Raw genomic sequence first — 27,200 nt, 5'->3', positions numbered from 1 at the left:
TAATAGGAACGTAAGATCCTAATTTAATTTACATTTAACTAATTACTTGTTTTTAAGATTGTTTAGGAAAAGTAGACATTAAATGCATTTTCTATAACCACAAAAAATTCAGATTTTAAATGGGCACATAGAAAAAATAGGAACATAAAAGGAAAATAGGGGAAAGAAATGAAAGCAAATAAAATTATGCAAGAGCAATATATAAGAATGGCTGTAACAGAGGGAAGATTTAGTAAAATTTTTAAAAACAGGCTCCATACACACAAAAATACAGCACAGCATAGGTAAAGGCTAAGTCCAAAGCAAGCCCTCAGTGTGTTTTAGATCTCATTTCAGTCCCAAAACAAGAAGCGGAGAAGCAGGTGAGAGAAAGGGAAAAGAGAAGAAAAAGAAATTAGGGTGGTCTTTGAAGTATGTGGTATGACTGTGGTCTATACAAGTGCATATTGATGTTTATAACTTGACCACCTCTGTGCAAAGTCCAATCCATTTCTTATGGTTAATTTTAAAAATGAAAAGCACATAGACATATCTGTAACAGCTCATAAAACTTTTTTTTCATTCACTTTAAGAAATCTAAACCACCAGTATTCTCAGGGAAAATCTTACTTTTCCATCCCCATTTAACTGGGGAAGAAATCTTACTTGGCATAAGAGGCTGTCATAGGAGATGAAGAAAGGCACCTGCTGTATGTTTTTTTAAGGACTGAATTCACATCTCAAAGATACTGTCACACCATTTCTATTCACACCTTTGTTTTCACTCTGTTAAGAATCTTTAGAGTAAGCACTGAACTTTGTTGATTAAAACATTAACTGTTAGGTACTTAAAAGTTTAGCTATATTTATGAACGAGTTTATATCCTCAACTGGTTTTTCAAGTATATATCTGGAAGAGAAGCATAACCATAATAATTAATATTAGGATTAGGCTTAATCCCTCAACATCAGTGGCACATCCTGAGGCAAAGGCTAAAACTGCTGAGTGTCCCTACTAAAGTGAAAGGCTGATAGGAAAGTACATTCTTCACATGACCCTTTTCACCATATATAAGTGTTGAGTTAGCTTGCTAGTCCTTTTCACTGTACTTCTGCTCACAAACATTGAATGAATTCAACAACTTTGCTCAGTGACCAGCCTGAGGTGGAAATTTGCACTGTCTATCACATCTCCATGCATCCAACAGCTATCTTCAGAATCAGTACCTGGACGAAATCAATATATCACTAAAACCAGTGAGGTTTAATTAAAATAAACATTGATATTTTTACAGGCAGAAAAAAAATCTGAAGAATGACTACTGACAAAACAGATGACCATTTAGTCTATAATTTAGAAGCATTTTTGGCAAATATAACACACTCCATATCCATGAGCAGAGTAATCATGTCTATGGTTAGGAATACAGACCCTATCCCACATGAAATTCTGTAGAGTGCAATTACACTGAACTGGACTATGGGTAAGTATCATCTACATTGACATAATGCCTAGAAAAACTGCAAGTAGTCCGGAGAATCACAGCATTGCTAATGCAACAGAGGCAACTCCAATGCCATTAATCCAGCCCAACTGTCTTGAAATTGTTTCTCATAGAATATGAAATGAAGATTCAGTCTTGATCCTTATCGTCAGAACCCTCCCTAGCCTGTATTAGAGTAGGATATCTGAAAAGTCACCTAAAAAGCAACATAAAGAGGCAAATTCTTGTCCACAGTTAAATCATGCAATGAAGGCTCTCAGGCCTCAGAGACAATTTATTTTAGACAAAGCAATAACCATGAATTGAGCTCTTCTAGACACCAAGACCTACCTGCCCAAACAAGATTTTCTCGGATGTATGATTTCTGTCTGTAAGTCAGTGGCAGTTCATTTTGTACTGCAAGTCACTGAAATGCCATACTAATCTCACAAAGGCCATCCAGCCACTATAAACAGCAGTTCCCTTGACTCCTGCAGAATGCCTGCTCCTACCCCTAAAATGTTTCAAGTTTTTTCCATCCTTTTTTACCTTGTGGACTGGAAAACAAGGTTTGGAGTTACAACATACTTGCATGTGGAGTAAAAAAAGTAGTGTCTTCATTACCTGGGAAATCTGCTGCGCCCTACAACTTGGTCACACATCAAAAAGCATTCACTGTCAAAAGCACCCACACTGCTGCAGACTCATGCAACTAGCAACCCTTTGACAGCTTTGCTATGGCCAGTTCTCAAACAAAATAAGCTATAAGTTTTGATTTTAAGCAAACTTTACTGTGACTACACAAATACATGAATTCCTACTGATATACATGAATTTCTACTAGAGCAGAATAATAAAAAATCAATATTTCTTACCAAGACCAATAATGGCTTTTGTCTGTACTTCTTCATCTGAATGCTTTGTAAAATACATCAGCAGTTCAAGTACTTTATCCTTAATGTTAACCTGGGCAAATTAAAACACAATTAATAGCTATTTGAAGATGAAACAGATGTTTTTAATCTCTTATAGAAAGGATATCTATAAAAAAGGAAAGGAGACATACGACTTTACTGCATAGTCCTTTCAAAATCATGTATTTAAAAACCAGAAAGTTATACCATATGCATTATGGAAAAATATATACATTTGGGGCACTAGGAATAATGTACTTTCAAAATTAAGTGGAACATTCATTATATCTAAGACATGGAGAATAAATGAAAGTTATTTTACCTTACTGCTGCCCTTAAAATCTTCCTGATCAAAATCAAAATGCCGACACAGTGCTCCAACAGTGAAAAGTGATCTAAGGAGTGCTGGTTTATTGGCAGTAAGTATTGTACTGTTGGGGTCTTCTTGGTGTTGATTTTTTAATTTAGAAAGTGCACCTGCAGTAAAATAAAAATTATCACAGCATTTAATTGTGGTGTATCCCTCAGATAAGAATTGTACTCAAAACTGAAAAGTGACAATTACTTGTTATGATTTTGCTTACCATAGTATCTATTAAAACAGGCCCACACAAATTTATAGTTCTGAGTGACCTTGTTCACAACAGCCCCAAGACAGCTCACACAGTGCTGAACAACCTAGGAGCAAGAAAGAACAAATTATCTACTTAGAAGTTTAAATTGAGATTATTGTGAAGTTATACAGGAAAAAGCTATGCTGAACTAAAATTAGCCATCTAAGAGATATAATGTAATGTCCCTCCCTACACTACTCTGAAGACCTACTCAAACTCATTAAAATACAGCAAAACCACATAGAAACCCTGGTAAACCCATAATTTTCATGACTCAAAAGTTATCTTCATAATGAAACCAAGACTGTCTTTAAACCAAACTCATGTGAAATGGAATCAATAGAACAGTAGCAATTAAAAACTTACTGTCATGCCATATTTGATGATGAGTTTCATGAGGTCCTCCTCAATAGTGGCAAGAAAGGTCTCACTTGGGTGCTCCATTAGCGGCACTACAAGCTCTAAGATTTTTGCAACATTGCAGATCACCATGAAATCATTCTGGGTCTGAAACAACAGCATTTATAGTATTTAGACTTCTGGCCATGGATAAGGTAAGTACTTTTAATATGCACTGGCAGTTAAAAACACCAACTTAAATGAGATATTTGGTAAACACATAAAAGAATATATTTTACATCTGCTATTAAATTACATATTATGAAATCTAGTTCTGTTTACTGCAGGCATTCTGAGGAAAAAAAAGTCTGGATGAGCAGAATTATCAAGGCTGTGTCGGACGTGAAAACCTTTGGGTCTGATAATTTTCTGGAGTCTTACAAGAAACCTAGGAATTCTTCCCGAGATATGCACACTAGAGAAGACTCAACACCTGAAAACAAGGTATCAGCAACAAAATGAAGTTGTGCTATAACTTAAAGCACCTTAAACAAAAGGTAATAATGTGCACAAATGTAGAAATTACAATTAAAATTACTACTGATTTGCATTATCATGACTCTATGGAATCTACAGAAAACACCTGCTAAAGAGACATGCTGCTAGAAATTGACTTTTGACAAATCCAGCTTGCTAATCAGTATAGTATATAATAATAAATATACAAAAAAAGCTAATAGTATAAATCCTGATTGCTGGTATCAAGCTGTTTGACATGTTCAAGCTGTCAGTGGTAATTCTATGATTCATCTCAACCATGTGTAAATACAAAACAAATAATTTGCAATCCACTAAATAAGCCACAAGTAAATATTTAGGTAAGTCTTTCCTATACTGTTTGTTCAGAAGCAGCTCTAAGAGCCTGTTGTAAATGTGCCTAGAGAACATGGAAAATGCCTGCAAAATGCCAGGCTGTATCTACAATCTAAGTTGGTAACATTTACCCCTTAAGCATGCCCTGGGCAGCTCACCTATTGAAAGGCACTGCTGCCACCCACCCACGCTCATCACCCTTGAGCAATGGGTGCATGATCTTGCCCGTTCCTTTTAACCAGTCAGGGGACCAGATCAAAATGGCAGAAACCACTGCAAAGATTCAGAGACCTGACTGGGGGAGGGTTTCAGTGTTAGAGCTCTCTACAATGTCTTACAGGGGAATACAAGAGCACTAGAGCTAGAGGAATGAGAAATGAAGTCTAGAAAAGGATGAAGTAAGATTTTTTTCTTCTCATATATTTGCTATATATCAGATCACTCTATCCTATGGAACCTTATCCTTAAGTCTTAAGATTCATATGTTAAACATTAACTACTTTTAAGACTGTGACTGTAAACTAAAGCAATTCTAAGAAACTATTTCCTGAAGGAAGAAAAACTGGGAAAGAGGCAGCACAGGTTTCAGTTTCATTTGGCTGCAAAATATGAAGGTAGAACACGAGGGAGAACATCTTAAAAGCTATAGGGATCTTCAAAAGGATCTAGTAATTTCCAAAGCTATGATGCTCATGAAAAAACTCAACAATTTAAATTTTTTTTTCCTATCTTAAATTTCGTAAGTATACAAGACAGATGTTCATTTTCATGCTCAATTATCAAGGGAAAAGACTGATTGTCTCTACTTACACTACATTTAGTGGTCAGGTATGGCTGCATGGTCATGGCATGTTTGACCATTAGCTGAGGCCTGATTTTGCTGAATAAGAACAAAGTGGTTATGCAAGCAACCAAGCGACCGGAATTCACACCTTTATTGTCAGAATCTGCAAAAGATTAGAAAACACAAAAAGGACAGTAAGACCAAGTACTGTTTAAGCAATTGAAAACATATGGCCTAAACACTGTTTGAGTGTCTCTTTCACTGCATCTCTTTAAAGATCAAAACAGAATGTTCTTATTAGAAATAGGAACATACTGTGTTAACATTTATATGTGACTACAAAAGACTTGAAAAAAGAAGCAAAGAAGCATCAGAGACATCACCAGTTTTTATACTCCTACCTGTAAATGTTACATTAGCCCAGCCTATAATTCTTATTACAAATATAAAACATACTAATGCAAATACAATTTGCCATGATAGTTTTGGTTTTAGTGATCTGAAAGTTTGAACCAGCTATTTTAAAAACAGTTCTATGATTGTGGTTAACTAGTGAAGATTAGAGAAGTTTTATTATTACACAGTACATTAAATTTCATCACTTAAGAACAATGATTTATTACAATCAACTTTTAACAGGAATTCCAGAACAGTAACTTTTTGCAATGAAGTTATTTCAACAATTGTTACAGTATCATTAAAAAAATTCAAAGGATTTTAGCTGAATTTTAAATAATATCACCTGATAAAGATTCTTCATATTTAAGAATGTGCTCGATATTCAAAATTCATTACTTACATTTTGAAGAAGCTGTTCAAACCAGTCATACCCTGTATCTCTACAAGCTGCAACCTATAAGTATTTTTGAGAATAAACTAGTTAATAAACAAGGCATCTGAGGAAAAATTATTTCAACACAGATGTCATCTCAAAAGACCAGCAAACAAGCATACATTTCTATATGCAATAAGAACAATGGAGACCAGAAATTGTCTTCTGTATTTGAAAAATAGCTCCCACCATTTTGGTGACTAGAATTTTTATTTCATACAACACAAAGCGTACATGCTTTACTGGAGATTGCTGTCCCTACTGCAAGATAAGCTCCCATTTTGTAGAAAAGTTTGCACGAATTTATGTAGAAATATAATCCTGACACTTTGAAAATAGACATCCAGGTGTATCATAGAACCACCAGATCTCTTGAGTTGGAAGGGATCCACAGGGTTCATCAAGTCCCACCTCGGGCCATGCACAGGACAACCCAAGGGTCACAGAGCATTGTCCAAATCTTCTTAAACTCTGTTAAGCTTGGCACTGTGACCACTTTCCTGGGGAGCCTGTTCCAGGGCCAACCACCCTCTGTGTGAAAAACCTTAAAACCTTTTGCTTTTACCCAACCTAAACCTCCCCTGATGCAACTTCAGGTCATTCCCTTGTGTCCTGTCACTGGGCACCAGAGAAAAGTACACGCACACACACATATTTATTTAGGTATATACATATATATATATATATAAATATATATATATATATACACACACATGTTTATATATAAACAGAACAAGCCTTCACTGGTATCACATATCAGGAACAGCACACAGGTGGTTCAAATTAGAACTTGCAGGAGAACTGAGAATTAAACAGAAGTCAAATTAACTGACCTCTCAGACAGGAAAAATGCAGACTAGACTACAACTTTTAAAGAAACTGTAAAGCAAAATAGGGTTTAAACCTACAATTGTAAGTAATCAAGTCAGTTTTTAAATTTGAAATTTAGATCTTTGAATAATTTATATTAAAACATCTTTTCAGTACAGTGGTTTTATGCAATGTATTTTCACTACCAATTAAAACATTTTTATTTTGGAGATATGCTATTTAATTTGCTGCTCCTAAATAGTAAGATACAATTATGCAGACAACAGTTTACTCTGAGTAAAAACATTACCCTATATTTATTAAAACAGCTTATTAACTTTGCAAAATAAAGGTTATCAATTGTTTGAGGAAAATTTTCTTTTAAGAGACAAGTTCTTAGGCAGGTTTAACTATATGCTAGTAGCAATTCCTGTAGAATGTTACATACGATAGAAATTGGTTGTGTTTTAACTGAACAAGTACTTAATAGAATCTGAATATAGTGTGGTCACAATTATTATTGCCAGCAGATTAGTGAGCATTTAAGATTTCCTATTGCCTGCTCAATCACATGAATATTTTTGGCGTACATTTTATGCCAGGAAATATAAAAAGGGAAACCATCTGACATATTATTGTGCTCAAAAAAATACAGATAATGTTTCTAAGATACTAAAATCAAAATGTAATTTTGCACACAACTCAAATTGTTTAACATACCACATCAGTGATGTTTAGTATTTTCCTTGTCATTGCTTCTTTGTCATGGTGTGGAGTTGGAGTAAACCAGAGTTTTTGGAATGTCTCATTTACTAATTTCTGAGGGAAAATAAAATATTAGCAGAAATAAATAAACTTAGATTAGTATTATTTCTAATACATCCATAGAACAGATATGCTGATGATCTGTGCCTTTTCATTATGCAACTCAAATGAGACTGTAGTAGGAAATGTTACCTGAGACAGACCCAGATTTACTACTGCAGAACTTACACTGATCTCATATCAAACTTAAGCAAAATGAAACAATGGGAACTGATGCTACAGAGAATAAAGTTACCGCCTTCCTGCATTAATTGGTATTCCTCAGAAAAACACAGCTGAGGAGCTGACAACTGAACAAACAATCCCTACAGCAGAACTGCAGCATTGGTAGGTTCCTTTAGTTTACGAAACAACTGTGACAAGTGGGAGAGAGAGAAAGCAGCCAAGCCTCTACACTCAAATATAGGAAGTATGTTACCTTCCAATGTTTTTGAATGGAGGACAATATAGAATAGAATGCAAGTGAATAAAAACTATTCCAAAATTACTTCTCTTTCATGGAACTGTTAAAAACACATTGACGTTTATGCCTCCTTTTTTCTTACTGTTAGAAAGGTAAGAGGTAAGAGGGGAAAGAACATGGTCATCCTCCCTTTCCAGCAGCACCTTGGCTCTATCTGTCATCTGCTTGTTGATCAAGAGTCTTCTCAGAAAGCCACTTTACATTAACGTACCTCAAGAGGTAAAAATATCTGCTGCAGCTTTAAAATTTTTAAATTTTACTGAAAGTGTGATACAAAATTACAACAGCTGTGTCCCTAATTACGCAACAATTTTAAAATTATTTTGCCAAATTAAACAAATTAATCATTGTCAGCTTTATGATTTAACACATTATATTAGGTTTGTGCCCTTCTGCAAATATACACTGCACAAAGAGTAGAGTATGAGCACATAAGCAACATTACAGGGGGAATAACTGCCTCACTGAACATCAGCACAGATTAACACTTTATAACTTCAATAATTACACATAGAATATATTAATGTAAAGTTGTTATTTTTTACTTAAAATTTATTGATTTGCAGAAATCAAAGTTTTAAATGGCAATGTCACTTCCTAGAAAAGAGAAGCACCAGAGAAAATACTTGCAAGAAGAAAAAAAGCCTCTGGAAAAAATTTAAAATATTTTGACTGTCAACAAGAAGTTACAGAAAACAGAGGATAGAAAGGAAAGAGAAGTAAGTCAGAGAGAATTACAGAAAGCTAAAATATCAGCTCTTAAAAATTCATAATTCATAAATATTACAAAGGAGAAATGAAATACTTCTTTTAATTTTGTCAAAACAGGGAAACACTACAGTCACAATAATTAAAATTCTGAAGGATATGTTTCATTCTACCTTAATGCCTTCTTCATCATTGACTCTCCGAATCATTTTCACACACATTTCTGTAATTTTGGGAAAGGTTGGTTGTTCAATGCAGATATCCCTAAGTATTTTTATGACTCTTTTTCTGACACTGATACCAGTATCCTGTGAAAAGAATTACACTCTTGAAAACAAATCGGAAACATTAATTTATGTTTTATATGAATTAATATTTGAAGATCATCCAATTTGACTTCCAAAATTTATTTAGAAAAGGCAACTAAAATCTTCTGGAATGCATTTATACAAAAGCTCAGCTTAACTTTTTCTAAAGGTTTTGGCTGAGTTCCCAGAATGGTGAAACACTTTCTCCATCTATACCCTCCCATCTAAGAGCTCATGATGTTGCAATCCACTTATTTACTCAAGAATTTTCAAGCCAGATGTGATGATGCTTTAGCTACTTTATTGGAACACACAAGATTTCCTATAGATTGGATAGTAATACTTTAAACCTTTGGATAAAGCTTATGGATAAGATACATGCAGGCAGTTGTTTCCATTTTACTAGGCTTCATCTAAGGAGATAGATGAGGAGTTTCACATCATATCACCTTACTCAAAATCTGTTGACTCTGAATGTCAGGTTTAACTGCTTTATGTAGTATTGTATGCACATGACTTACTTATCTCCAAAAGCCTTCACAAACTTGTTTTATCATGTAACTAGCAAATGTGTAGTGACATGGATACTATAAGCCAGTATTATCCGACAGTTAAATTAACATTGAACACCTAGACAATAAAACCACTTTTTTGTAAAAAAACTAGTAAACCTTTCAAAACACTAAAAATAGCATAAAAAAGTTGCCCTCAATGATCCATATTTCAGAATTCAAATATGCAGCAAAATTCCTTATTTCACATTGTCCTAGTTAAAGCTAAGGTAGAGTTAATTTCTTCTCAGTAGCTGTTACAGTGCTGTGTTTTGGATTCAGAATGAGAATGGTGTTGGTAACACACTGATGTTTTGGTTTTGGCTAAGTTGTGTTTACCCAAGTCAAGGACTTTTTTTTCCCTCCTTGTCTCATGTTGTGCCAATGAGGAGGTAGGCAAAAGGAACTGGGAGGGAGCATACCAGAACAGGTGACCTGAACTAGCCAAAGGGACACTCCACACCACCAAATGTCATGCTTGGTATATAAACAAGGGGGACTTATTAGAATGCACAGCCAGTCTAGGTTTGGGAACAGGGCTCTGGCATCGGTCAGCAGAGGGTGAGCAACTGCTTTGTGCATCAATGGTTTGTTTCCTTTTTATTATCATTATTTATAATTTTTTTTTTTTTTGTATTTTACTTTATTTTCAATTATTAAATATTCTTATCTCAACATGTAAATTTTACTGCAATCCTCCTAGCTCGTTCCAGGGATAAGAGATAAGAGATGCAGGGGTCGAGTGAGCAGCTACATGGTATGTGCTAAACTTCCCTTTGGGCGCTTAAGCCATGACACAGCTAATTTGAGCACTAATAATGGAATCAAAATGAATACAGCCTTGGTCCTGATGCTGTATGACTTTCTGTAGAAGTACACCTTTCAACATAATAAAGCCTCCCTAGAAGCAAGTGGTGCATTTTACAAGGCTGTCCCTAAAAGCATGATGGCTCACCATTCAAACAATTCCAGTTTATTAAACAAGCTCAGTTAAAAGGAAATTTTCCAATGCCACTTATTTTACCATAAATACCACAAGTCACCGTACCAATATTCTTTCAATCAGCATGTCATAATACTGCTCAGCAAGCTGAGGACGACAGAGCACAAATCGGCCAAGGAGCTCCACAGCTGCTTCTCGTACACTAGTGGAGTTATCCATTAGCCGCCCATGAACTCCTCGTTGCATATCGAGCTAAAAAGAACAGATGAAACAAAGATTCAGAATAAGAAATAAAGATTTATTTTAAGGGTGATATGTGCATGGTAGATATTTTCTTTTTTACCCTGGCTAGAATGCTGGGGTCTACAGCGACAACCTCAGACAAACACTTCATGGCTTTTGTTCGAACAGCAATTGCATTTTCACCAAGCACACGCAGAATCTAGAAGAGACAAAAAAAAAAAAAAGATTCAATTGTTTTGGGAAGGGAATAAACAAGAGCAAAAATGCAGCACAATAACATACAAATAATATTACTAAATAATAATAACTAAAAGCTGAGTTTATCTTCTGAGAGAATACAAAGGTCCATGTAAGTGATGTTTCATGGCACTGAAAACTGAACATGGATATTTACCATGATTTGCTACTTCTCTAAAATGGGTTATAAGGTTCTTAAATTTAAATTCTACTTTTGTCATTCAGCTGTGGCTTTCACCATAGTTTTTTTAACAGCAAAGTTGGACAAGGGCACTCTAAGAATGGCTCTATATGCAGATCAATTTAAGTAGTCCAACCTAAACTAGTACTGAATTTCAAACATGTCACTGTGCCAGTGTTAGTGCCCTTCTCCCAGAAAAAGCAAGAAACTACACTGGTCAAACAGCAGCTTCCAAAGTGACAGCAATGCACACTGCAACCAACTGGCCAATCCAGCTTTTACTTTAAAATCAAATTAAGCTAAATTTCATGAGTTAATCTTACCAAAGGAATAAGCATCTTATAGAAGCTGTGAAAATTATTTCAACACTTTGTAATGACCCTCTTACTGTATGCATACAGTGATTTTGCCATAACCACACATGAATAAATAAAATAATGTGTGCACATTATAACATACAATACACATGCAAGAAAAAGAAACCAAATCACTCTTTCCATTATCACAGAATATGAAAGCACATGGTGTTATCATGGCCTGTAAAACCTCTGCTCAACAATGAACAGATAATAGTTTATGGCTGTGAAAGTGTTTGGAATCAGAATCCAGCTGTGTCTCACTACACTAAGACTTCCAGTCACAGCTTACCTGTGTCAAATAAATATCGAAGCTCTGGGCAAACATCCTACCCTGATTTTGTTAGTAGTAAATTCACTTCATATCTGTAAGTTGAGCCTGTTTTGCCTGTGATGGTATTTGGTGAGTGATCTGTCCTGGTGCTTATCTCAACCCATGGACCCTTCCTTACATTTTGTCTCCTCTGTGCAGCTGCAGAGAGGAGCCACAGCAGCTTGAGTGAGGGCCTGGCATCTGGCCAGCATCAACCCACTACAGACACATATGCAAGTTCCGGAAAAAAACACCAAAACACCCCAAAAACCTCAAATTATACCATGTAAAAACTAACCCTGCAGGACTAATAGGTTAACTCTCTAAAGTATGTATTTGAGTGCCAGAAGCTCAGGTTCCACTTTGCAATAGCAAATACGTATTTTTAAGGCCTCTTAAGATAGAATCTAACTGTTTCTCCATTATTTCCTCAGTATTGTCACAAGAAAACAGACTAACCACTAGAATTAATTAATTTATAGGATCTCTACAGAAATGGTGCAATGAAGACATGAGTTAACAAATGCAGTACTTATAAACTGTATATTTGATTCAGAAATCTAAATAGTGCATTAAGGCTGATTCTCCATAATGTCAAGCTTTCAAGTATATTTAAAAATTTCAAGCATTTGAATGGCTAGATCTCCATCTGGCTGCTGTGGATGTCTCACACACCTGTTTGAGGATTCTGGCTAAAGATCCTTGATCCATTTTGCTAGTGACTGCATCTTTCCTCAGTCTTGCCGCTACAGTTCCAAGATAGTCAAGAGATGCAACTCTTAATGCCATTTCTGTTGATTTGTTACTGAACTGGTGAACCTAAGAAAAGCAGAATAGACATTTAAAAATATTTATTTATGCCACAGAGATTCTTCTCACAAAAGATTGCTTTACCTTTTTAAAATTTCCACCTAACTTCCATATTGCATAAAATTATATAATTTACTGTTACATCACACATACATTACCTACTTTATATAAATATTTCTTTTTTATTTGGTCTCTCTCTTTACAAATATGTCTGTCAGTTTTTTTAAATATATATTTTCATTACACGAACTGGACAACTAGCACAGCAGATCTCCAAGAGCAGAGATTTTAAGCACCATAATGCTACCTCCTCATTATTCACATAAATAGATACATTTTACCAAGAACGACCATACAATACTTTTTCAAGAAGCAGCTCAAATTACTGTAAGTAATTACATTAATAATACTGAAGAGCAACACTCAAAAAAACACTAACACAAGCATTCTGATTCTGTAAAATGCCATAAGCATTTCCTGTAGTGTAAAAAACCAAACCACTGAGTTGTTTTCTGGTTCTGTGCTAAGGGAATAGTCCAGAGGAGATACTTAATATGTATAACTACAGCTGTTAGGCTGACTTTACTCCAAATAAATATATGCACTTATAAGATGCTATGAAATGACACTTTTTAATGCTGAAAATGTAATCAAATAGTGAAACTGGACCTCCAAGAGAAACTATACATAGGATTTTTAACAAGTTCCATATGATTGATCCTCTAACCAAAATTCTATTACTTATGTATCCATAGTAGTGTTATATGCAAAGACATCCTTATATGCTACATGTGTGTCAACAATCAGAAAGCATTCCTATAGTAGTAGTGTTTATTTAGCATAAATAAACAAGTCTTCATTGTAATAAGAAATGAAGTTCTATAGTTAAAAACAAGAATCCCTTACCAATAGCCTTCCTAGTAAGCTAAGTAGCAACTCTGCAGCTGGCCATTCTGGTTTATTGACTGTGGAAAGAAGATCTTGAATAAAGTTCTCAAACAGTGGCCTGTAGTCTTCCTCCCCTTGTTTACTGCCACACCTATTAACAAGAAAATCCTTTTAGTAAGCGAATTTAACAGCCATGTAAAGTTTTTTATTCTGCTATAAACAGAAGTAATTCTATGTTTAATCAGAAAAAACAGTTTTACGCAATTCCAAAAAAACCAAATCTGAAATACTAGCAGAAAATTTGTTTTATTCATTTGTAGAGAGATAGCTTAAACAGTTATCCTTCCAAATTGTCCTGGAAATAAATCATATAATCCATGACAGCAGAATTTTGTTGCTAAGATTTTTATTTTTAGCTTTATTAAGTCTGTATTAACTTGGATAGACAAGTAGGTAGAATTATAAAAAGGAAGCTAGAGTAGGATATTTAAGAGTTGGTATGTTTATATTCTTTAAGTTTGGTTTATCTGACAATGATAGCACATCTCAGTATTATGCTTCACAAATGTTACAATCAGTGCTAAAAGAACACCAGCCAAACAACCAACAAACCAAACCAAAACCAAAACTTAACACACCTGATACTTTTTGACTTCTGCACATCATCCCTAAGTTTAACATCAGAAGCATGCAATTGCTAGACGGCTTATTAAATAGCTTGTCAGCTTTAAGTGAAAAAGTGTAATACAATAGAAACCTAAAGACTTGTTCTTTGAAATCCTATAGTTAATTCAGGTATATTTTTTATTCCTTTTTGAGCTATTGGCATTCTTAACTTTAGCTCAGTGAAAGCAATTCTTAGGCTTTTTATATCTGATGACCAAATCAGCATGATTTCACCACTTAAAAATTTGCTCAGCCTTCTCTTCCAGACTTCAGGTAAGTTAGAGATGCATAATAAAGGAATCCTACATGAACTGTGAGACAGCTTCTTAAATGTATGAAGAACACTGCAGAATTTCTCTTCTATAAACATTTTTGTCTAGGCAAGAGGCTCTCAGGCATTTCTAAAGTATATTATTATAAATAACATTATGAATAGGTATTTATCACTGTTCAGTTGTCAGGTTTCAAAGTACTCATTTGGAGCTGGCTCTATCAATAAACTAAAGAATGCAGCAGTACTTACTTCTTAAGAAAAATAGAAAGGAAATTTTGTGCTGTCCTCATGGCTGTTTCATATGAGTTAGTAATAAGCACATCTTGATCCACCTAAAAATAACAAGATGCATTTGTCTATTATCTCAGCATAGATCTATGATTTCCAGATCAGCATTTCTTATGCATCAAAAAATTACAGCAGACCTAAAATTACAATGCTTGATTACTACAGCACTGTAGTAATGTAGTATACCTACGAACACACGTAAGTAATTTCTGCACACACATATAAAAAAGGCTTTTAAAAATGTCTTACTTTCTTGTTTGATTCCTCCTCTGAATTAGAATCTTTTTCTGCTGATGGTAAGTGCACCACACACTGAATAAGTTGCAGAACTAGTGCTGTTACCATCTGAATGTACATAGGTTCTCCATCAGTGTCACTGCTGTTTAACCTGTTAATAACAAAAGACAGTTTTAACAATAAAAGTAAACAAAAAGGAAAAAACACAAGAAAATTTTTTCCTCCTAAGTACTATCTTTCAAAAAATATTTGAAAGATAGATATTTCACAGCTAGCAATCCACATTCTAGACATTCATCTATTAATTTGCTTCTTTTTATGCAGTGTAACATTTGACTTAACAAAACCAGTAAGTATTGTTCTTGCACAGAAGAGGTCAACTGAAACAGCGCACAGTTCACTGGCTGAAACAGCTACAGGAATATTTAACAAAACAAACATCTACCTGCTAAAATACTTAATAATAAGCTTATTATGTATAATACCATGTTTGCTCTGAGACAACACACCAAACTGTTGCTGTAATAATTTTTCTGTAGTATTTAATGCATATGAAATGTATATGAAATTTACAATAATCTGCAGCAGCACTGCATACTACAAACTTCAGGAGGCAATTGTCTTAAGCTGGTAAGAAGACTATGTTTCTCCCTGATGTAACCTCAGAAATAGTATGAGTTTACTGCCCACACACACACCAACACCACCTTATTGTCATACTTAACATCAAAAGGTGGTAAACCCTGACGTATGAGATGATATGGATATGAAACTGATTCCCTTCCTGAAAAGAGTGTGTCCTCTGAGTGCGTCCTCAAAGCAATTCAGCCAAAATTTTCCTACAAAGATTTAGCAATGAAGAAATTATGTAACTCCATACAAACAGAATTAAAGAATTGACCCACAAAAAATAATCCTCCATGCACATTCTTAGTGAGAAAAAGAATGTTTCAATTATTTTTGTAAGTAGGCACTAAAGTGATAGCATAAAACCGAGCAATTATTACAAGACATTTGTCAAACAATTTGTTTTGAAATTTCAATCTGCAAAAATCTTAGATTTACAAAACTATAAATGCTATAGCCTACAAGTTATTATTTACATCAGAAGTTACCTGAAGTTTCTCAAACTCCTCTTGCTAGTTGGTAGTCGTGCAAGGGAAGTGAAAATCTCTTCTAATATTAGCTGTCTGTGTTTTTCATACCGGGAGAACACCTATTTAATAGTTACAGGATTATTAGACAAAGATTTATTGTTATATAAAATATAGCCTTTTAAATATATTGAAAATACTTATATGACAGCATACACTTCACATAACTCTTCAATAAATTACAATTCACCTTATTGTTAATGAGTTGCTTTCTCAATGCAAGCATTTCTTTAAAAAATATATAAAAGCTTTTCCAAATAGATTTTTTTAAATCTTTGTATTGCATAAATGTGTAACAGGTCTTGAAAATACTTTGTATTTAAAATATTTTTGTCAGTGGTATAACCACTATATAGGAAAGCCAAACAGCATAATACTAAGTTTTTGGACTTAGTATTTATTTCTCTCAATACAAAGGAAAACTCTGTTGTAACACAATTTACGTGAACATATGTATGTTACAGAGTACATTTGAGAAAACAGTTTTACTTCATATGCCAGGCTTTAATGTTAATGCCTGACATGATATGTTCTTTCAATTTACAGAATCAGAACTGTTTATTTTGCCTCCCCTTTTGTTTGGGCAGAATACTGAAGTATGTAACTCTTACAATGATTAAAATCTCCCACTTGAACAAGGACATTTGTGTTCCACTACATTTTTCCTAAAATAATATTTTACCTATCCTGTGATTTTTTTCAGATACTCACCTCTTCTGAGGAAAATAATTTGTTCTATTATACAGAAATACCATGCTAGTTCTATGACTTATTGCCTAAGTTAAAATCTGAACATAGAAAATAATGAAAACCACATAGCTAGGATTATTTATTTTTTTTTTTTTTAAAAGGGATTTCTTAAAATAAAAAAGGGACAGGTAAGAGGAAGGAGTTTGTGTTTACACTTTAACTGACAATCAAAATTAAGAAGCTTCTGGCTTGAAGTAGGCAATTTCTTTTTATACTCTGCACACCGGGGCAGCTCAGATAGATACAACACTATTTCCATATTATGATATCAAACTGTAAAAACATGCAAGAATAACATTAATTCTACACTCCAATTACCTACCAGAGAGAAAATACAGCCTATGTAAATGCCCTAAGAAATCTCAGCAGGACAGGCACAAGAGCCCACAAATTAGAAAGTACTTACTGCAGTCACTAATTTGATGGCACATAGCTGTAGTTCACTGACATTTTCTACAAAGAAAGGTGTTATTCCCATCGATGACACCTACCAATGGATAGAAGTTATTTTAATTATATAGGACTAACAAACTGGTACTTAGGCAGTTTCACACGTCAGTTATTCATTCAGCAGGTAAGGCATTCAACAATTACTTCATATTATTTGCAAATAAAGTTATTAAATTAAGGCACAGGTCTTATGAGGAGTGGCTGAGGGTCTATCAGGCTGTTTAGTGTGGAGAAGAGGGCCTTACAGTCCAAAGAAGGCCTCTACAACACCCTGAAAGGAGTGTGTAGCCAGGTGAGGTTATCTCTTCTCCAAGCTAAAAAGTGACAAGACAAAGAAAATGGGCCATGAGTTGTGTGAGGGATGGTTTAGATTGGATTTTAAGTGCCCATGGAAGCAGTTCAGCCAACATCCCCATAGATATTTGAAAGACATGTACATAGGATGTTTAATGACATGGTTTTAGTGGTGCACTTGGCAGTTTACTCTTGATGTTCTTAAGGATCTTTTCCAGTGTAAATGATTCTACCACTCTGTACCTCAATTCAAGCAGGTTAAACTTTTCTTAAATGCAGAAGAGAAGATGCAAATGACATACTATGCAACAAACTAGTCACTCCGATGTTAAGAATTCAAAAGCTTGTACTGATTTCAAACTTCATGTCGCTGGGACAACTCTACTTCACATTTACTCTAGGAAAAGCAAAGCTAACATTTTTGGACAGGAATTCTGAAAAAACCTACCTGAAGAATAGTTGTATCAGTGAGAAGCTGTATCTCTAGCAACTCTGACAAACTGCTGACAATGTCACAAACTTTGTTATATAACATCACTATAACTCTTTGCTTGTGGGTGGAACACTTGGCACGTTTTGCTTTTGAACTTAAAACACCACCTAGAAAATAAAATATGTATTCATTAATAATTTCAGTGTTTCAAATACTAGAAAAATGATATTCCTCACAGTGCCCCCAAAACAACTGCATGACTGCCGTTTTGCAAAAGCAATTTAGAAAAACTACTCAGTAGCATCAGCTAGAAAGCAGGAATTTCACATGATAAATATTTTTCATAATTATTCTAAATGCTGGACCCGAGATTTTTAAAAAGCATCTTGACATTGGAGCCATGCATCTGTAGATATGTACATGAAAACAAAAGGCTAGAAGCGAAATAGTTTTCCTTGAAACACATCACTACATACATAGCTATACATGGCTAGCTGTATTTCATATTACTATGAAATCACTTATTTCAACACATAATAACTACACATAAAAGTTGAACTTCAAACTTCTAAATACTTTAGTCTAATACTTTGGTTACATCGACATTATTACAGTAAACCAAGGTGCCACATGACTAAGTTCTTCAGATGACACATTTCATTGGTTTTTTTTACTCAGTTTCATCATCCTCCAACTAACAGTGCATTAATTCAGGATATTGTATGTGATAAGAAAGAACTATCAGTATAAAAGATGCATACAAAAATTCTTATCTCAGAAAGTCATTTACATCATGATATAGTAGATTAACTTTCTATAGCTTTTAATAATGGAAAGATTTCTTAGCATACTAACCACCATGAGGATCCACTCTATACACAGGATCATACTGAGGATAGAGAGTGTTCTGCAAATGAAATTTTGTGTACTGAATAACTCTTTCTATTACGTCCTCAATATATACAGCTTTAGGCATATTTGGTGATGTCATAATATTGATAGCAGTAAGACAAGCATCAGCAGATTTTGTCACTCTCTCCATAATAAGATCTCTCCATAATCTCTCCTCATCTTCAGTGTCATTATTCTGCAACAGGCAAGAAAAACAGGAGAGTATGAACAAGAAATCAAATTTTTATTCTCACCAAGTTAAAGAAAATAACATTACATTAATATGCTTACATAACACTTATGTATAAAATACTCTATTTCCTATACCAAAATAATTTATTTTGAAAATCAAGTAATATTTGTTTTACTAGCAACAAGTTTGTAATGTCTCTCTAAGCTACTGGTCTTCATAGTCCTGAACTCTGTATTCTTCTGTTAGAATACAAAGAAGGTTTCTGTGTCTCATTGGGAACCACTATGAGGGAAGACTGTTGCATGCTCTATTTAAGACCAATGTACATTAAGCAAAACCTAATTCCTTCATCTGGTGTTTTCTTCCGTGGTACCAGCTGCTGCTTTGATCCATTTGATTTCTGCCACTAGAGGGAATTCTTATACAAGAAGACTGTTGCAAGTCCATGAAATCTCTAAGTACACAACTTTTTCTGCTTCACAGACCAACCCACCTACTATCAACTTCTTATCAAATATGTCCATTTAGATGACCATAGGATACTGAGTCTCCATATTACTGTGTTCATATGAGGTACCAAAACAAACATACATGAGGTTAAGTATGACCATCCAGCACTACTTAAATATTGTAATAACAATATTACAGCAAAGCTAGGTAGAATTTCTCATAGCTTCTCTGGTACAGACAGAGCCTCCAGAGAGAAAAGGGTCTTTGCTACCTAGATGAAGTCACACTTCAACACTGTTGGCTTTCCTTGTAAAGACCAGAGGTTGGTGAAAGTGTAACAGCTTTTTGCCTTTGGGGTGAGAGAATTTGAACCAACAGAACAGTGCATTATATACACGATATACATAATTAGAGAATCAACAAAAATCTGCAAATCAAGAGGTCCCTGCAAACTTCTCAGATACAACGGCTTTATGGAATTTGCTACATACATAAATGACACCTTAAAGGAAAAAAAAGGTGTTTCCCCTAATTATCTTAGAAATGAAATGAATGTTAAAGCAATCTCTGCCTCTGAAAAACATACTGACATGGAGGTAAGATATTTTCACTGCACTGAGAAAGTAGCAACCTTACCCCTTAGGAGACACTTTCTTTGCCAAAATTATTTGAATAATTTTAAGAAAATCTAAAACTTATTTTTAAAAAAAAAAAGTTTCTTTTTTTTTCATTCAAGTTTGTCTCTGAATTGCAAGGACTGGACAATTTAATTAACTTCTTAATAATTTTGAGTTTTACTTCAAAAAACTAAAAGAAAAATATCACTTTAAAATCATTAGCATAAAGACTTCATCACAATGAAACCAGTACTTCCTTTTTATGCATGTTTTGCATTGTTTAAGACATTGAGAAACATATACCGAAACTCTGAAACCTACAAACTATCTACATAAAAGTATTTAGGTACCAATAATGTGTCTGGTTTTCATGTGCAAGTTCAAATTCTTCCTGTCTGATATAAACTATTACGCTCTTATTTCTAGAGATGAGGGGTTTTTTTTTTTATAAAACTCAATTCTAATCTTCCTGCAGTACTGTTTTGAATAAAAAGTGTATATATAAATGCATGAAATGTGTAATGTGGAACATCAGCCTCATAAAACCTCAAAATCTTTGAGCAGTTTTAGGTATACTAGGAAAAAAACCCCATCCTAAAATACTAAACTTCCTGTTAATTTTATTTACATCGACATTGTCACTTTGTAGTGTAAGAACACTTAAACCTTAAACTTCCTCCCTAATGCTCAGGAGAAAGATAGACTTTATATGAAAACTGCAGTATCTCTTCCATTTTACAAGGATGTTTTATGGACACATAGCAAAGAAATATCCTACAAAGCAAATTACCATGAATATTTCAGGATGACTATAACATCTAAAATGAAACAAAAGAAAATACGTTGCTTCCAATACATCTGTTAGTTGTCGTTACCACAGTAGAACATGATTAGTACTGAAAAATCACAATAATTGAGTTTTGCTTCAAGTATTAAAATTTGGCAAATTTTAATCACAGACGTCATATCAGAAATCCCTTTCACACACATACAGAGTATTTGAATCTATCACTAAATAGGACTCAAGTGAAGAAAATTATTCTGCACAATAGTGTGAAATTATGAAATTGCAAACTCACATGGTTAAGTAAAGTAGAAAGCTTTGATCCATCTTGAATATTCTTCTCCAAAATATTCAGCACTTTTACTGTTTTATCTGTTGAGAGCTAAAACAAATAAAGAAACATGTCAAACAACTGCAGGAATAGAAATGATTCCAAATTGCTGAAAAGAACATTGAGGAATGAAGGACAGAGCTTGTACAATCTGAATTGTTTCAACTATAAGCACTTTGGCATAAGGAGAATGCAAATACTATAATGGAAACAGGCAAAATATATTCTAGGATTACAATTAAACTGCATTTTCAACTATCAAAATCCACAGAAATAAATTTTTAAATTGCCTGTCACTAATGTTGTGTAGTTATTTGCTTATGGAAATAGAAATCTACCAAATCCTCGTATGATCTACAAATTCTACCCGACCATATACAGTTTTATTAGGAGAAAATCCATACTGCATGAACAAGCAGAAATTAATTCCCTGATACTTGAAAGATAATAAAAGGGAAATGTATTCTTAATAAAAGGGAAATGTATTCTTAATATTATTAATATTAATATTCTTAACTTCGAAGAAGTATCATGTTGAAAAAAGTAAACTGAACTCACTTACTGATCTTCTGTACAAGTCTGATTAAACAATATGCTAACCTTGAGGAGAGCTAGTTTCTCTCATCCTGATACTATTCACCATTGGAAGTAACAAAATTTATTATACATTTACATATATGGATGTACGTACATATGTATGTATGTATGTATGTGTGAAAAACATGCAACAGAGGTATACAGTGAGAACAATCAGGGAAGACAAATGATCACATCACCCACAATCTACAATGAAAGGTAGGGAGATTGAAGGAAAATGCAGGACGAATACCTAAAGTTTGGATTACAGAAGTTTGGAATAGCCCAGAGTAATTATAACAGTACCTGGTTTCACAGACACTACACAAATGTAAGTGGTCAAGAGCATGAAAAGAGTTTAACCTAAGACTGCCCAAAGCCAAGAGCTCCAGGAAGATAAAAGGAAATCAAGAACACTATTTCTAGAGGTCAGACATCAACAAGTTTGCACCAACTAAAGTTCCTCTAGCTGACTGAGGAAGAGCAGGACACAGAGGAGGACCTTTCAAAAAAAATGTCTCAGCTTCAGAAAGAGTAGCAGTTATGATGCTGCAACTTCCTAAGCACATCAGCTAAGTGAGCAGAAGCTCAGCTGTTCTTCTGGTCTGTGTGCCTTTGAAGAGGGTGGAATGTCATTACAGAAAAAGTAAGTTTTTGCATGTTAATGAATATTTTATGTTCCAAAAAAAGTTAGATTATGAAGAGGTACCTTGTCCATAATGCCCATTGCCTTGATTTTTGCAGATTCACTACCCAACTCACTAAGCTGATGTTTGCCCAGTAGCAATTCCTGTGGAATCTCATCATCATCACCTTAAAAAAAAAAAAAAGGAAAAAAATTAACAATCTTATTTCTAATAAAACTTCCAGAAAATCATTATTTTTTATCCCAATAAGAAAATGCTAACTGAAAAAAAAGAGCCGATTGTCCAAACAGCCAGCATCTAATGGTTCAAAATAATTAGAATCTAACAAAGACTGATAATAACACCTTTTGCTTGTGTTGAAACAACGAATACATGTTAAGTACGACTTACCATACCAATGGCATTTCATGGTTCTGAAACACCATTTGAGAGCCTAACATGAGGCAAGCACCTCTGAAAATCACAAACTAAAAATTTTTAAAACACCAAACCCCATTTATTGTAGTACTTCTGCCATAATTTTCAATTCAGTACAACAAATCTTAAACTGTAGCCCTGTAAGTTCAAATCTGGGCAAGACCAACAGATGAAAAACACATATGAAATTAAGAACCTTGAGATAATCTGAGTCTTAATTGTATTTAACCTCAGACAAAAATCATGTTACCAGACACAGAAAGATCCAGTGACTTCACTTCTAAGTTCAAGGCTGCATACACTATGACTTTAAAAAACTACAGAAACTTGTTTACTATGCCCCACCTCTTGTTTTAATCCTGTGACAAAGATGGTAGGAAAAAAAGTAATGAATATTCTATTATCCATTTCAAAAGAAAGCCACCAAACATGAACTATTTCCTTAGACACTTAGTTAAGGGGGCTGTTTTTTAACTCAAATAAGTAAATGATTCGGTGTCTCAGCCATAAATTCACCAGGACTCTGCTGTTTGAATTGAAGAATCTTATCTGCAAGTAGCAGATGTGTAATTACGTGCCTCAGACATTGTTAGCAAGAGAACCATCTTGTTTACATATTTGACAGAAGGTAACACCCTAATGACATCCCAAAGAAGTATCCTTTCCACTCCAAGGGAAGTGGAAAGGATACTCATTATGATTTATGCCCCTTTTGGATTCTGCAGAGAGGAGGAAGAAGGATCTTCTTCAGGCAGCAGCAAGTGAAATTGAAAAGGTAAAGGGCACCACTCAAAGTGGAAGCCATATAAATCCAGTAGGCCTAGCAAGTTATCACATGAAATTAAGGCTCCAAGAAGGAAGTTCAAAAATATCAATACAGTTTTTTCTCGGGTTTCTAACTCGGGTAAGCATTTTGAAAATTTCTGATGTATTACCAAAAGCTGTAAAATCCATGTCTTCCAGATTTTCCAAAATATTCTCTATTGAAGCAGTAAACCTTTTGAAGGTTGAAGAATCCATCATTTCTGGTGAAAAAAAAGGGAAATTAATAAACAATTATCTTAAATATAAAGGAGAAAATACAAACTATAGAAAATAAAGCTCCTAAAATTACCTTCAGGTGTTAGTTTAGGTTCATAAGCTTTCCTCTTCTTTTGTTTTTCTTTCTTCTTCATTTTTCTAGCCACTAATTAAGAGAATAAGGAGTAAAACAAACACTTTCTTAAAACTTCAAGAAAGGATTATTTACATTTCTTACACTTGTACTTAATATTGCATGCAATGATGTCCACTTTAAAATATTTAACATATCCATTAAAAAAGCACTAGTATTATGGAATAAAATTAAATCCTTATAGAGATCAGTTACCCTCGCTGAGGCTAGGAGGAGGAGAATAATCATCCATATCAGAGTCATCGGGACTGCGATTACGGTATCGGCCACTACCAGAAATCCTCCTTCCTTCATGGTAATGACCACTTCTTCTATGGTCACCAGAACTTCTCCTGTCATGTTCTTCATACTCCCAAGCTTCATCTCTATCCTTTTTGTGTCTCTTACGAGAAGCTAGAAATAAATGCATTTTCATTTTAAATATGAAACTTACATTTTTAATAGTTCAAAATTGACCATTTAAAAATATTGGAAAGATGTGCGGATGTAGGGCTCAGAGACATGGTCTAGTGGTGGACTTTGCAATAGTTGTAGATTGGATTTGATGGTCATAAAGGTTCTAAATGATTTTATGATTTCTAAGTCCAACACTCTTGTATAGCTATTCTCTAAATCAAAAGAACACTTAAGTTGTCAGATACAATTCTGTTATGGATTACTTATCTTAATGTTTTCTTTTGAATTACAGAAAAACTGTGCTCAAAACTGGCAAAGATACCAGAAAACATTTAAAAATATGAATTTACAGGACATTTGTCTTTTTAAAAGCTGAGTAAGCAAAGCTGAACAAATTAAAGTAAGTTTCATCCTTTTATAAGAGAATATGGACATAATTTCCTCAGTTCCCTAAATTGTGACTGTTACTGGGTATCCTTATCCCAATTCAGTGATTGCCTTGTCCATCTAACACACAAATGAGTTCCAATGAGACTTGGTAATCTATTTCCTAAAACATATTCTGTTTTGCCAAGACAACTAAAATTTTGCCTTGGTATATACTGCAGGAAATTTGTGTAAAGGAGAGAAAGCTGGAGTCACAATTCCGGGACAAACAGCAAGCCTCTACCACAGATAATTATTCTAATTAATTTTCATGCAGGACCAAAAAGCACACAAAAAGTGAATGTTGAAGAAGCTGGAGCAAATATTGCATAGAGATTGGGTGGAAATAAAATGGGGGAGCAGAATGACAGTTCTCTGTTACTTTCAAAGAAAGTCTTGCATATTTTGAACTGGACAGAGTGCTCAGTTTTAAGGAAATGGATGAGCAGGTAGCTTCCTCCATGAAATCAGACAACTTTCCATTTTTTAACATAATCAACTAACTGATCTACTAAAGAGATGTCTTACACTGTCTACAGACTGTACTGCAAAGATCAAAACAATTCCAAAATATTACATCCCAGACTGGCAATATTTATTGCCAGTTTATTGCTTCTGGGCCTGCATATAACAGTCCTGACATTGCGTGTATCTACCAAAGTCTCCTTTGCATGACTGTATATAAGGTTGTTTCTGAATAGAATGGCTCAAAGCATTTATACAGAACTGGAACTGAACTGAGAAGTTCTTACAACAAGCCATTTATCAAGAAATGTAAGAAACATACCAGGTTATAGTCAATAATCAACCTAGGATCAGAAGTAATAAAAATAACCCCTAAGGGAACACTTCTGTTTTGCAATGAACCCTAGAGGTTTCAAATTCCAAAAAATGTAATAGAGGTGGTCCAAGTCTTTAATATTATAACTCAGTTCAGGTTTCAAGATTTACTGCATCTGGATCAGACCTACTTCTGGAAAAGTACAGTCATGTTCAGGATGACAGAGGTACATTTTAGCACTGCCTGAAATGGTTGAGAGAGTTAACTGCGACTGAAGAAACGGTGAGCCATCTGGGACCACTCAGTGGGTAGGAAACTGGCTGGATGGCCACACTCAAAGAGTTGCGGTCAATGGCTTTATGGTCAAATGGAGACCAGTGACAAGTGGTGTCCCCCAGGGGCGGGTGCTGTGGCCAGTACTGTAACACCTTGGTGACACTGACAGTGAGATTGAGGGCACCCTCAGCAAGCTGCAGATGACACAGAGCTGGTGCACTGAGGGAATGGATGCTATCTAAAGGGGAGCGATTGTGACAGGCTCTAGAGGTTAGCCTGTGTAAACTCTTTCACAAGGACATGGAGTCCTAGGACAAGGGGTAATGAGTTGAAACTGCAAGAGAGCAGGTTTAGATTAGAGATCAGAAAGAAAATCTTTATGTGAGGGTGGTGAGGCAGTGAGCAGGTTACGCAGTGAAGCTATGGATGCCAAATGCCTGAAAATGTTCAAGGCAAGGCTGGACAGGGCCCTGAGCAACCTGGTCTTGGGGGGCATTCCCACGCATGTCAGGGAGGTTGGGATTAGCTGATCTTTAAGGCTGCTTCCTAAACCTAACTCAAACCATTCTATGATAACTGGAGTAAATGTACTGAAGAAGAAAGTAAGAGTTCTACGGGGAAAGCTTTTACACATCTTAACTGAGTGAGACAGTGTTTTGTGAAGGCAGATGGCCTTTTCTCCAGTTTACAAATCATCAGTAACACTAAGCTCTGCAGGATGAATTCTGACCCCAGTTACATCTCCACAAGAAAAGTAACTTCCAATATCGCTTTCTGGCAGAATTTTAGATTGACCAGTTTATCAATGCTGCATGACAAAACAGAATGGGTTACAGTTCTGCTAGGTCTACAAGACAAATTACGTGAACATTGGAGTAGCTATTCACAATCACTGCTCTACAATATTTACTTTGAAGTCAATAAAATTGACTAAAAAGTAAGAATTAATAACATTTCAAGAGTTAGGATTGATTTTAAACATAAATAAATACTATTTGGAATATAAACACCCAATTTCCTTCCAAATTCTGCCAAACATTTATGCAATATCACATTTAGTAATTACTGTAAGAGAATGACTTCATCAATCTTTAATTTCTCATTATTTAGTTTAATGGCATGTCCCTTCTTAATGAACTATTCAAAGAAACTTCTCCTTTTCTACACTAATCACTTTTTTAAAGTTCAGTTTAAAGCAAACAGAATAATTAAGAAACATGTATTTGTAACAATACAAATC

General features: G+C 34.6%; 1 protein-coding gene across 1 annotated transcript in view; it reads right to left on the bottom strand.

Moving 5' to 3' along the window:
- The window catches only part of LOC121352843 (nipped-B-like protein), a gene marked incomplete at its 3' end in the record, with an annotated part of 140,477 nt that overhangs the window by 7,378 nt on the left and 105,899 nt on the right, over positions 1 to 27,200 (bottom strand). The window contains 25 exon segments of the mRNA XM_041466124.1: positions 2,339 to 2,429; positions 2,700 to 2,854; positions 2,962 to 3,055; positions 3,358 to 3,498; positions 5,014 to 5,150; positions 5,730 to 5,774; positions 5,777 to 5,840; positions 7,350 to 7,448; positions 8,799 to 8,933; positions 10,533 to 10,679; positions 10,771 to 10,869; positions 11,737 to 11,778; positions 12,433 to 12,576; positions 13,474 to 13,606; positions 14,645 to 14,727; positions 14,933 to 15,071; positions 16,036 to 16,136; positions 17,231 to 17,311; positions 18,017 to 18,168; positions 18,857 to 19,088; positions 21,232 to 21,318; positions 22,553 to 22,656; positions 23,843 to 23,932; positions 24,022 to 24,093; positions 24,277 to 24,474. Coding sequence (XP_041322058.1) covers positions 2,339 to 2,429; positions 2,700 to 2,854; positions 2,962 to 3,055; positions 3,358 to 3,498; positions 5,014 to 5,150; positions 5,730 to 5,774; positions 5,777 to 5,840; positions 7,350 to 7,448; positions 8,799 to 8,933; positions 10,533 to 10,679; positions 10,771 to 10,869; positions 11,737 to 11,778; positions 12,433 to 12,576; positions 13,474 to 13,606; positions 14,645 to 14,727; positions 14,933 to 15,071; positions 16,036 to 16,136; positions 17,231 to 17,311; positions 18,017 to 18,168; positions 18,857 to 19,088; positions 21,232 to 21,318; positions 22,553 to 22,656; positions 23,843 to 23,932; positions 24,022 to 24,093; positions 24,277 to 24,474 — 2,865 coding nt within the window.

This window comes from Pyrgilauda ruficollis, unplaced genomic scaffold (assembly GCF_017590135.1).
Source record: "Pyrgilauda ruficollis isolate IOZ18807 unplaced genomic scaffold, ASM1759013v1 scaffold199, whole genome shotgun sequence".
Classification (NCBI taxonomy): domain Eukaryota; kingdom Metazoa; phylum Chordata; class Aves; order Passeriformes; family Passeridae; genus Pyrgilauda; species Pyrgilauda ruficollis.
Note: the sequence above shows the minus strand (reverse complement) of the source record. Positions and strands in the feature narration are given on the sequence as shown.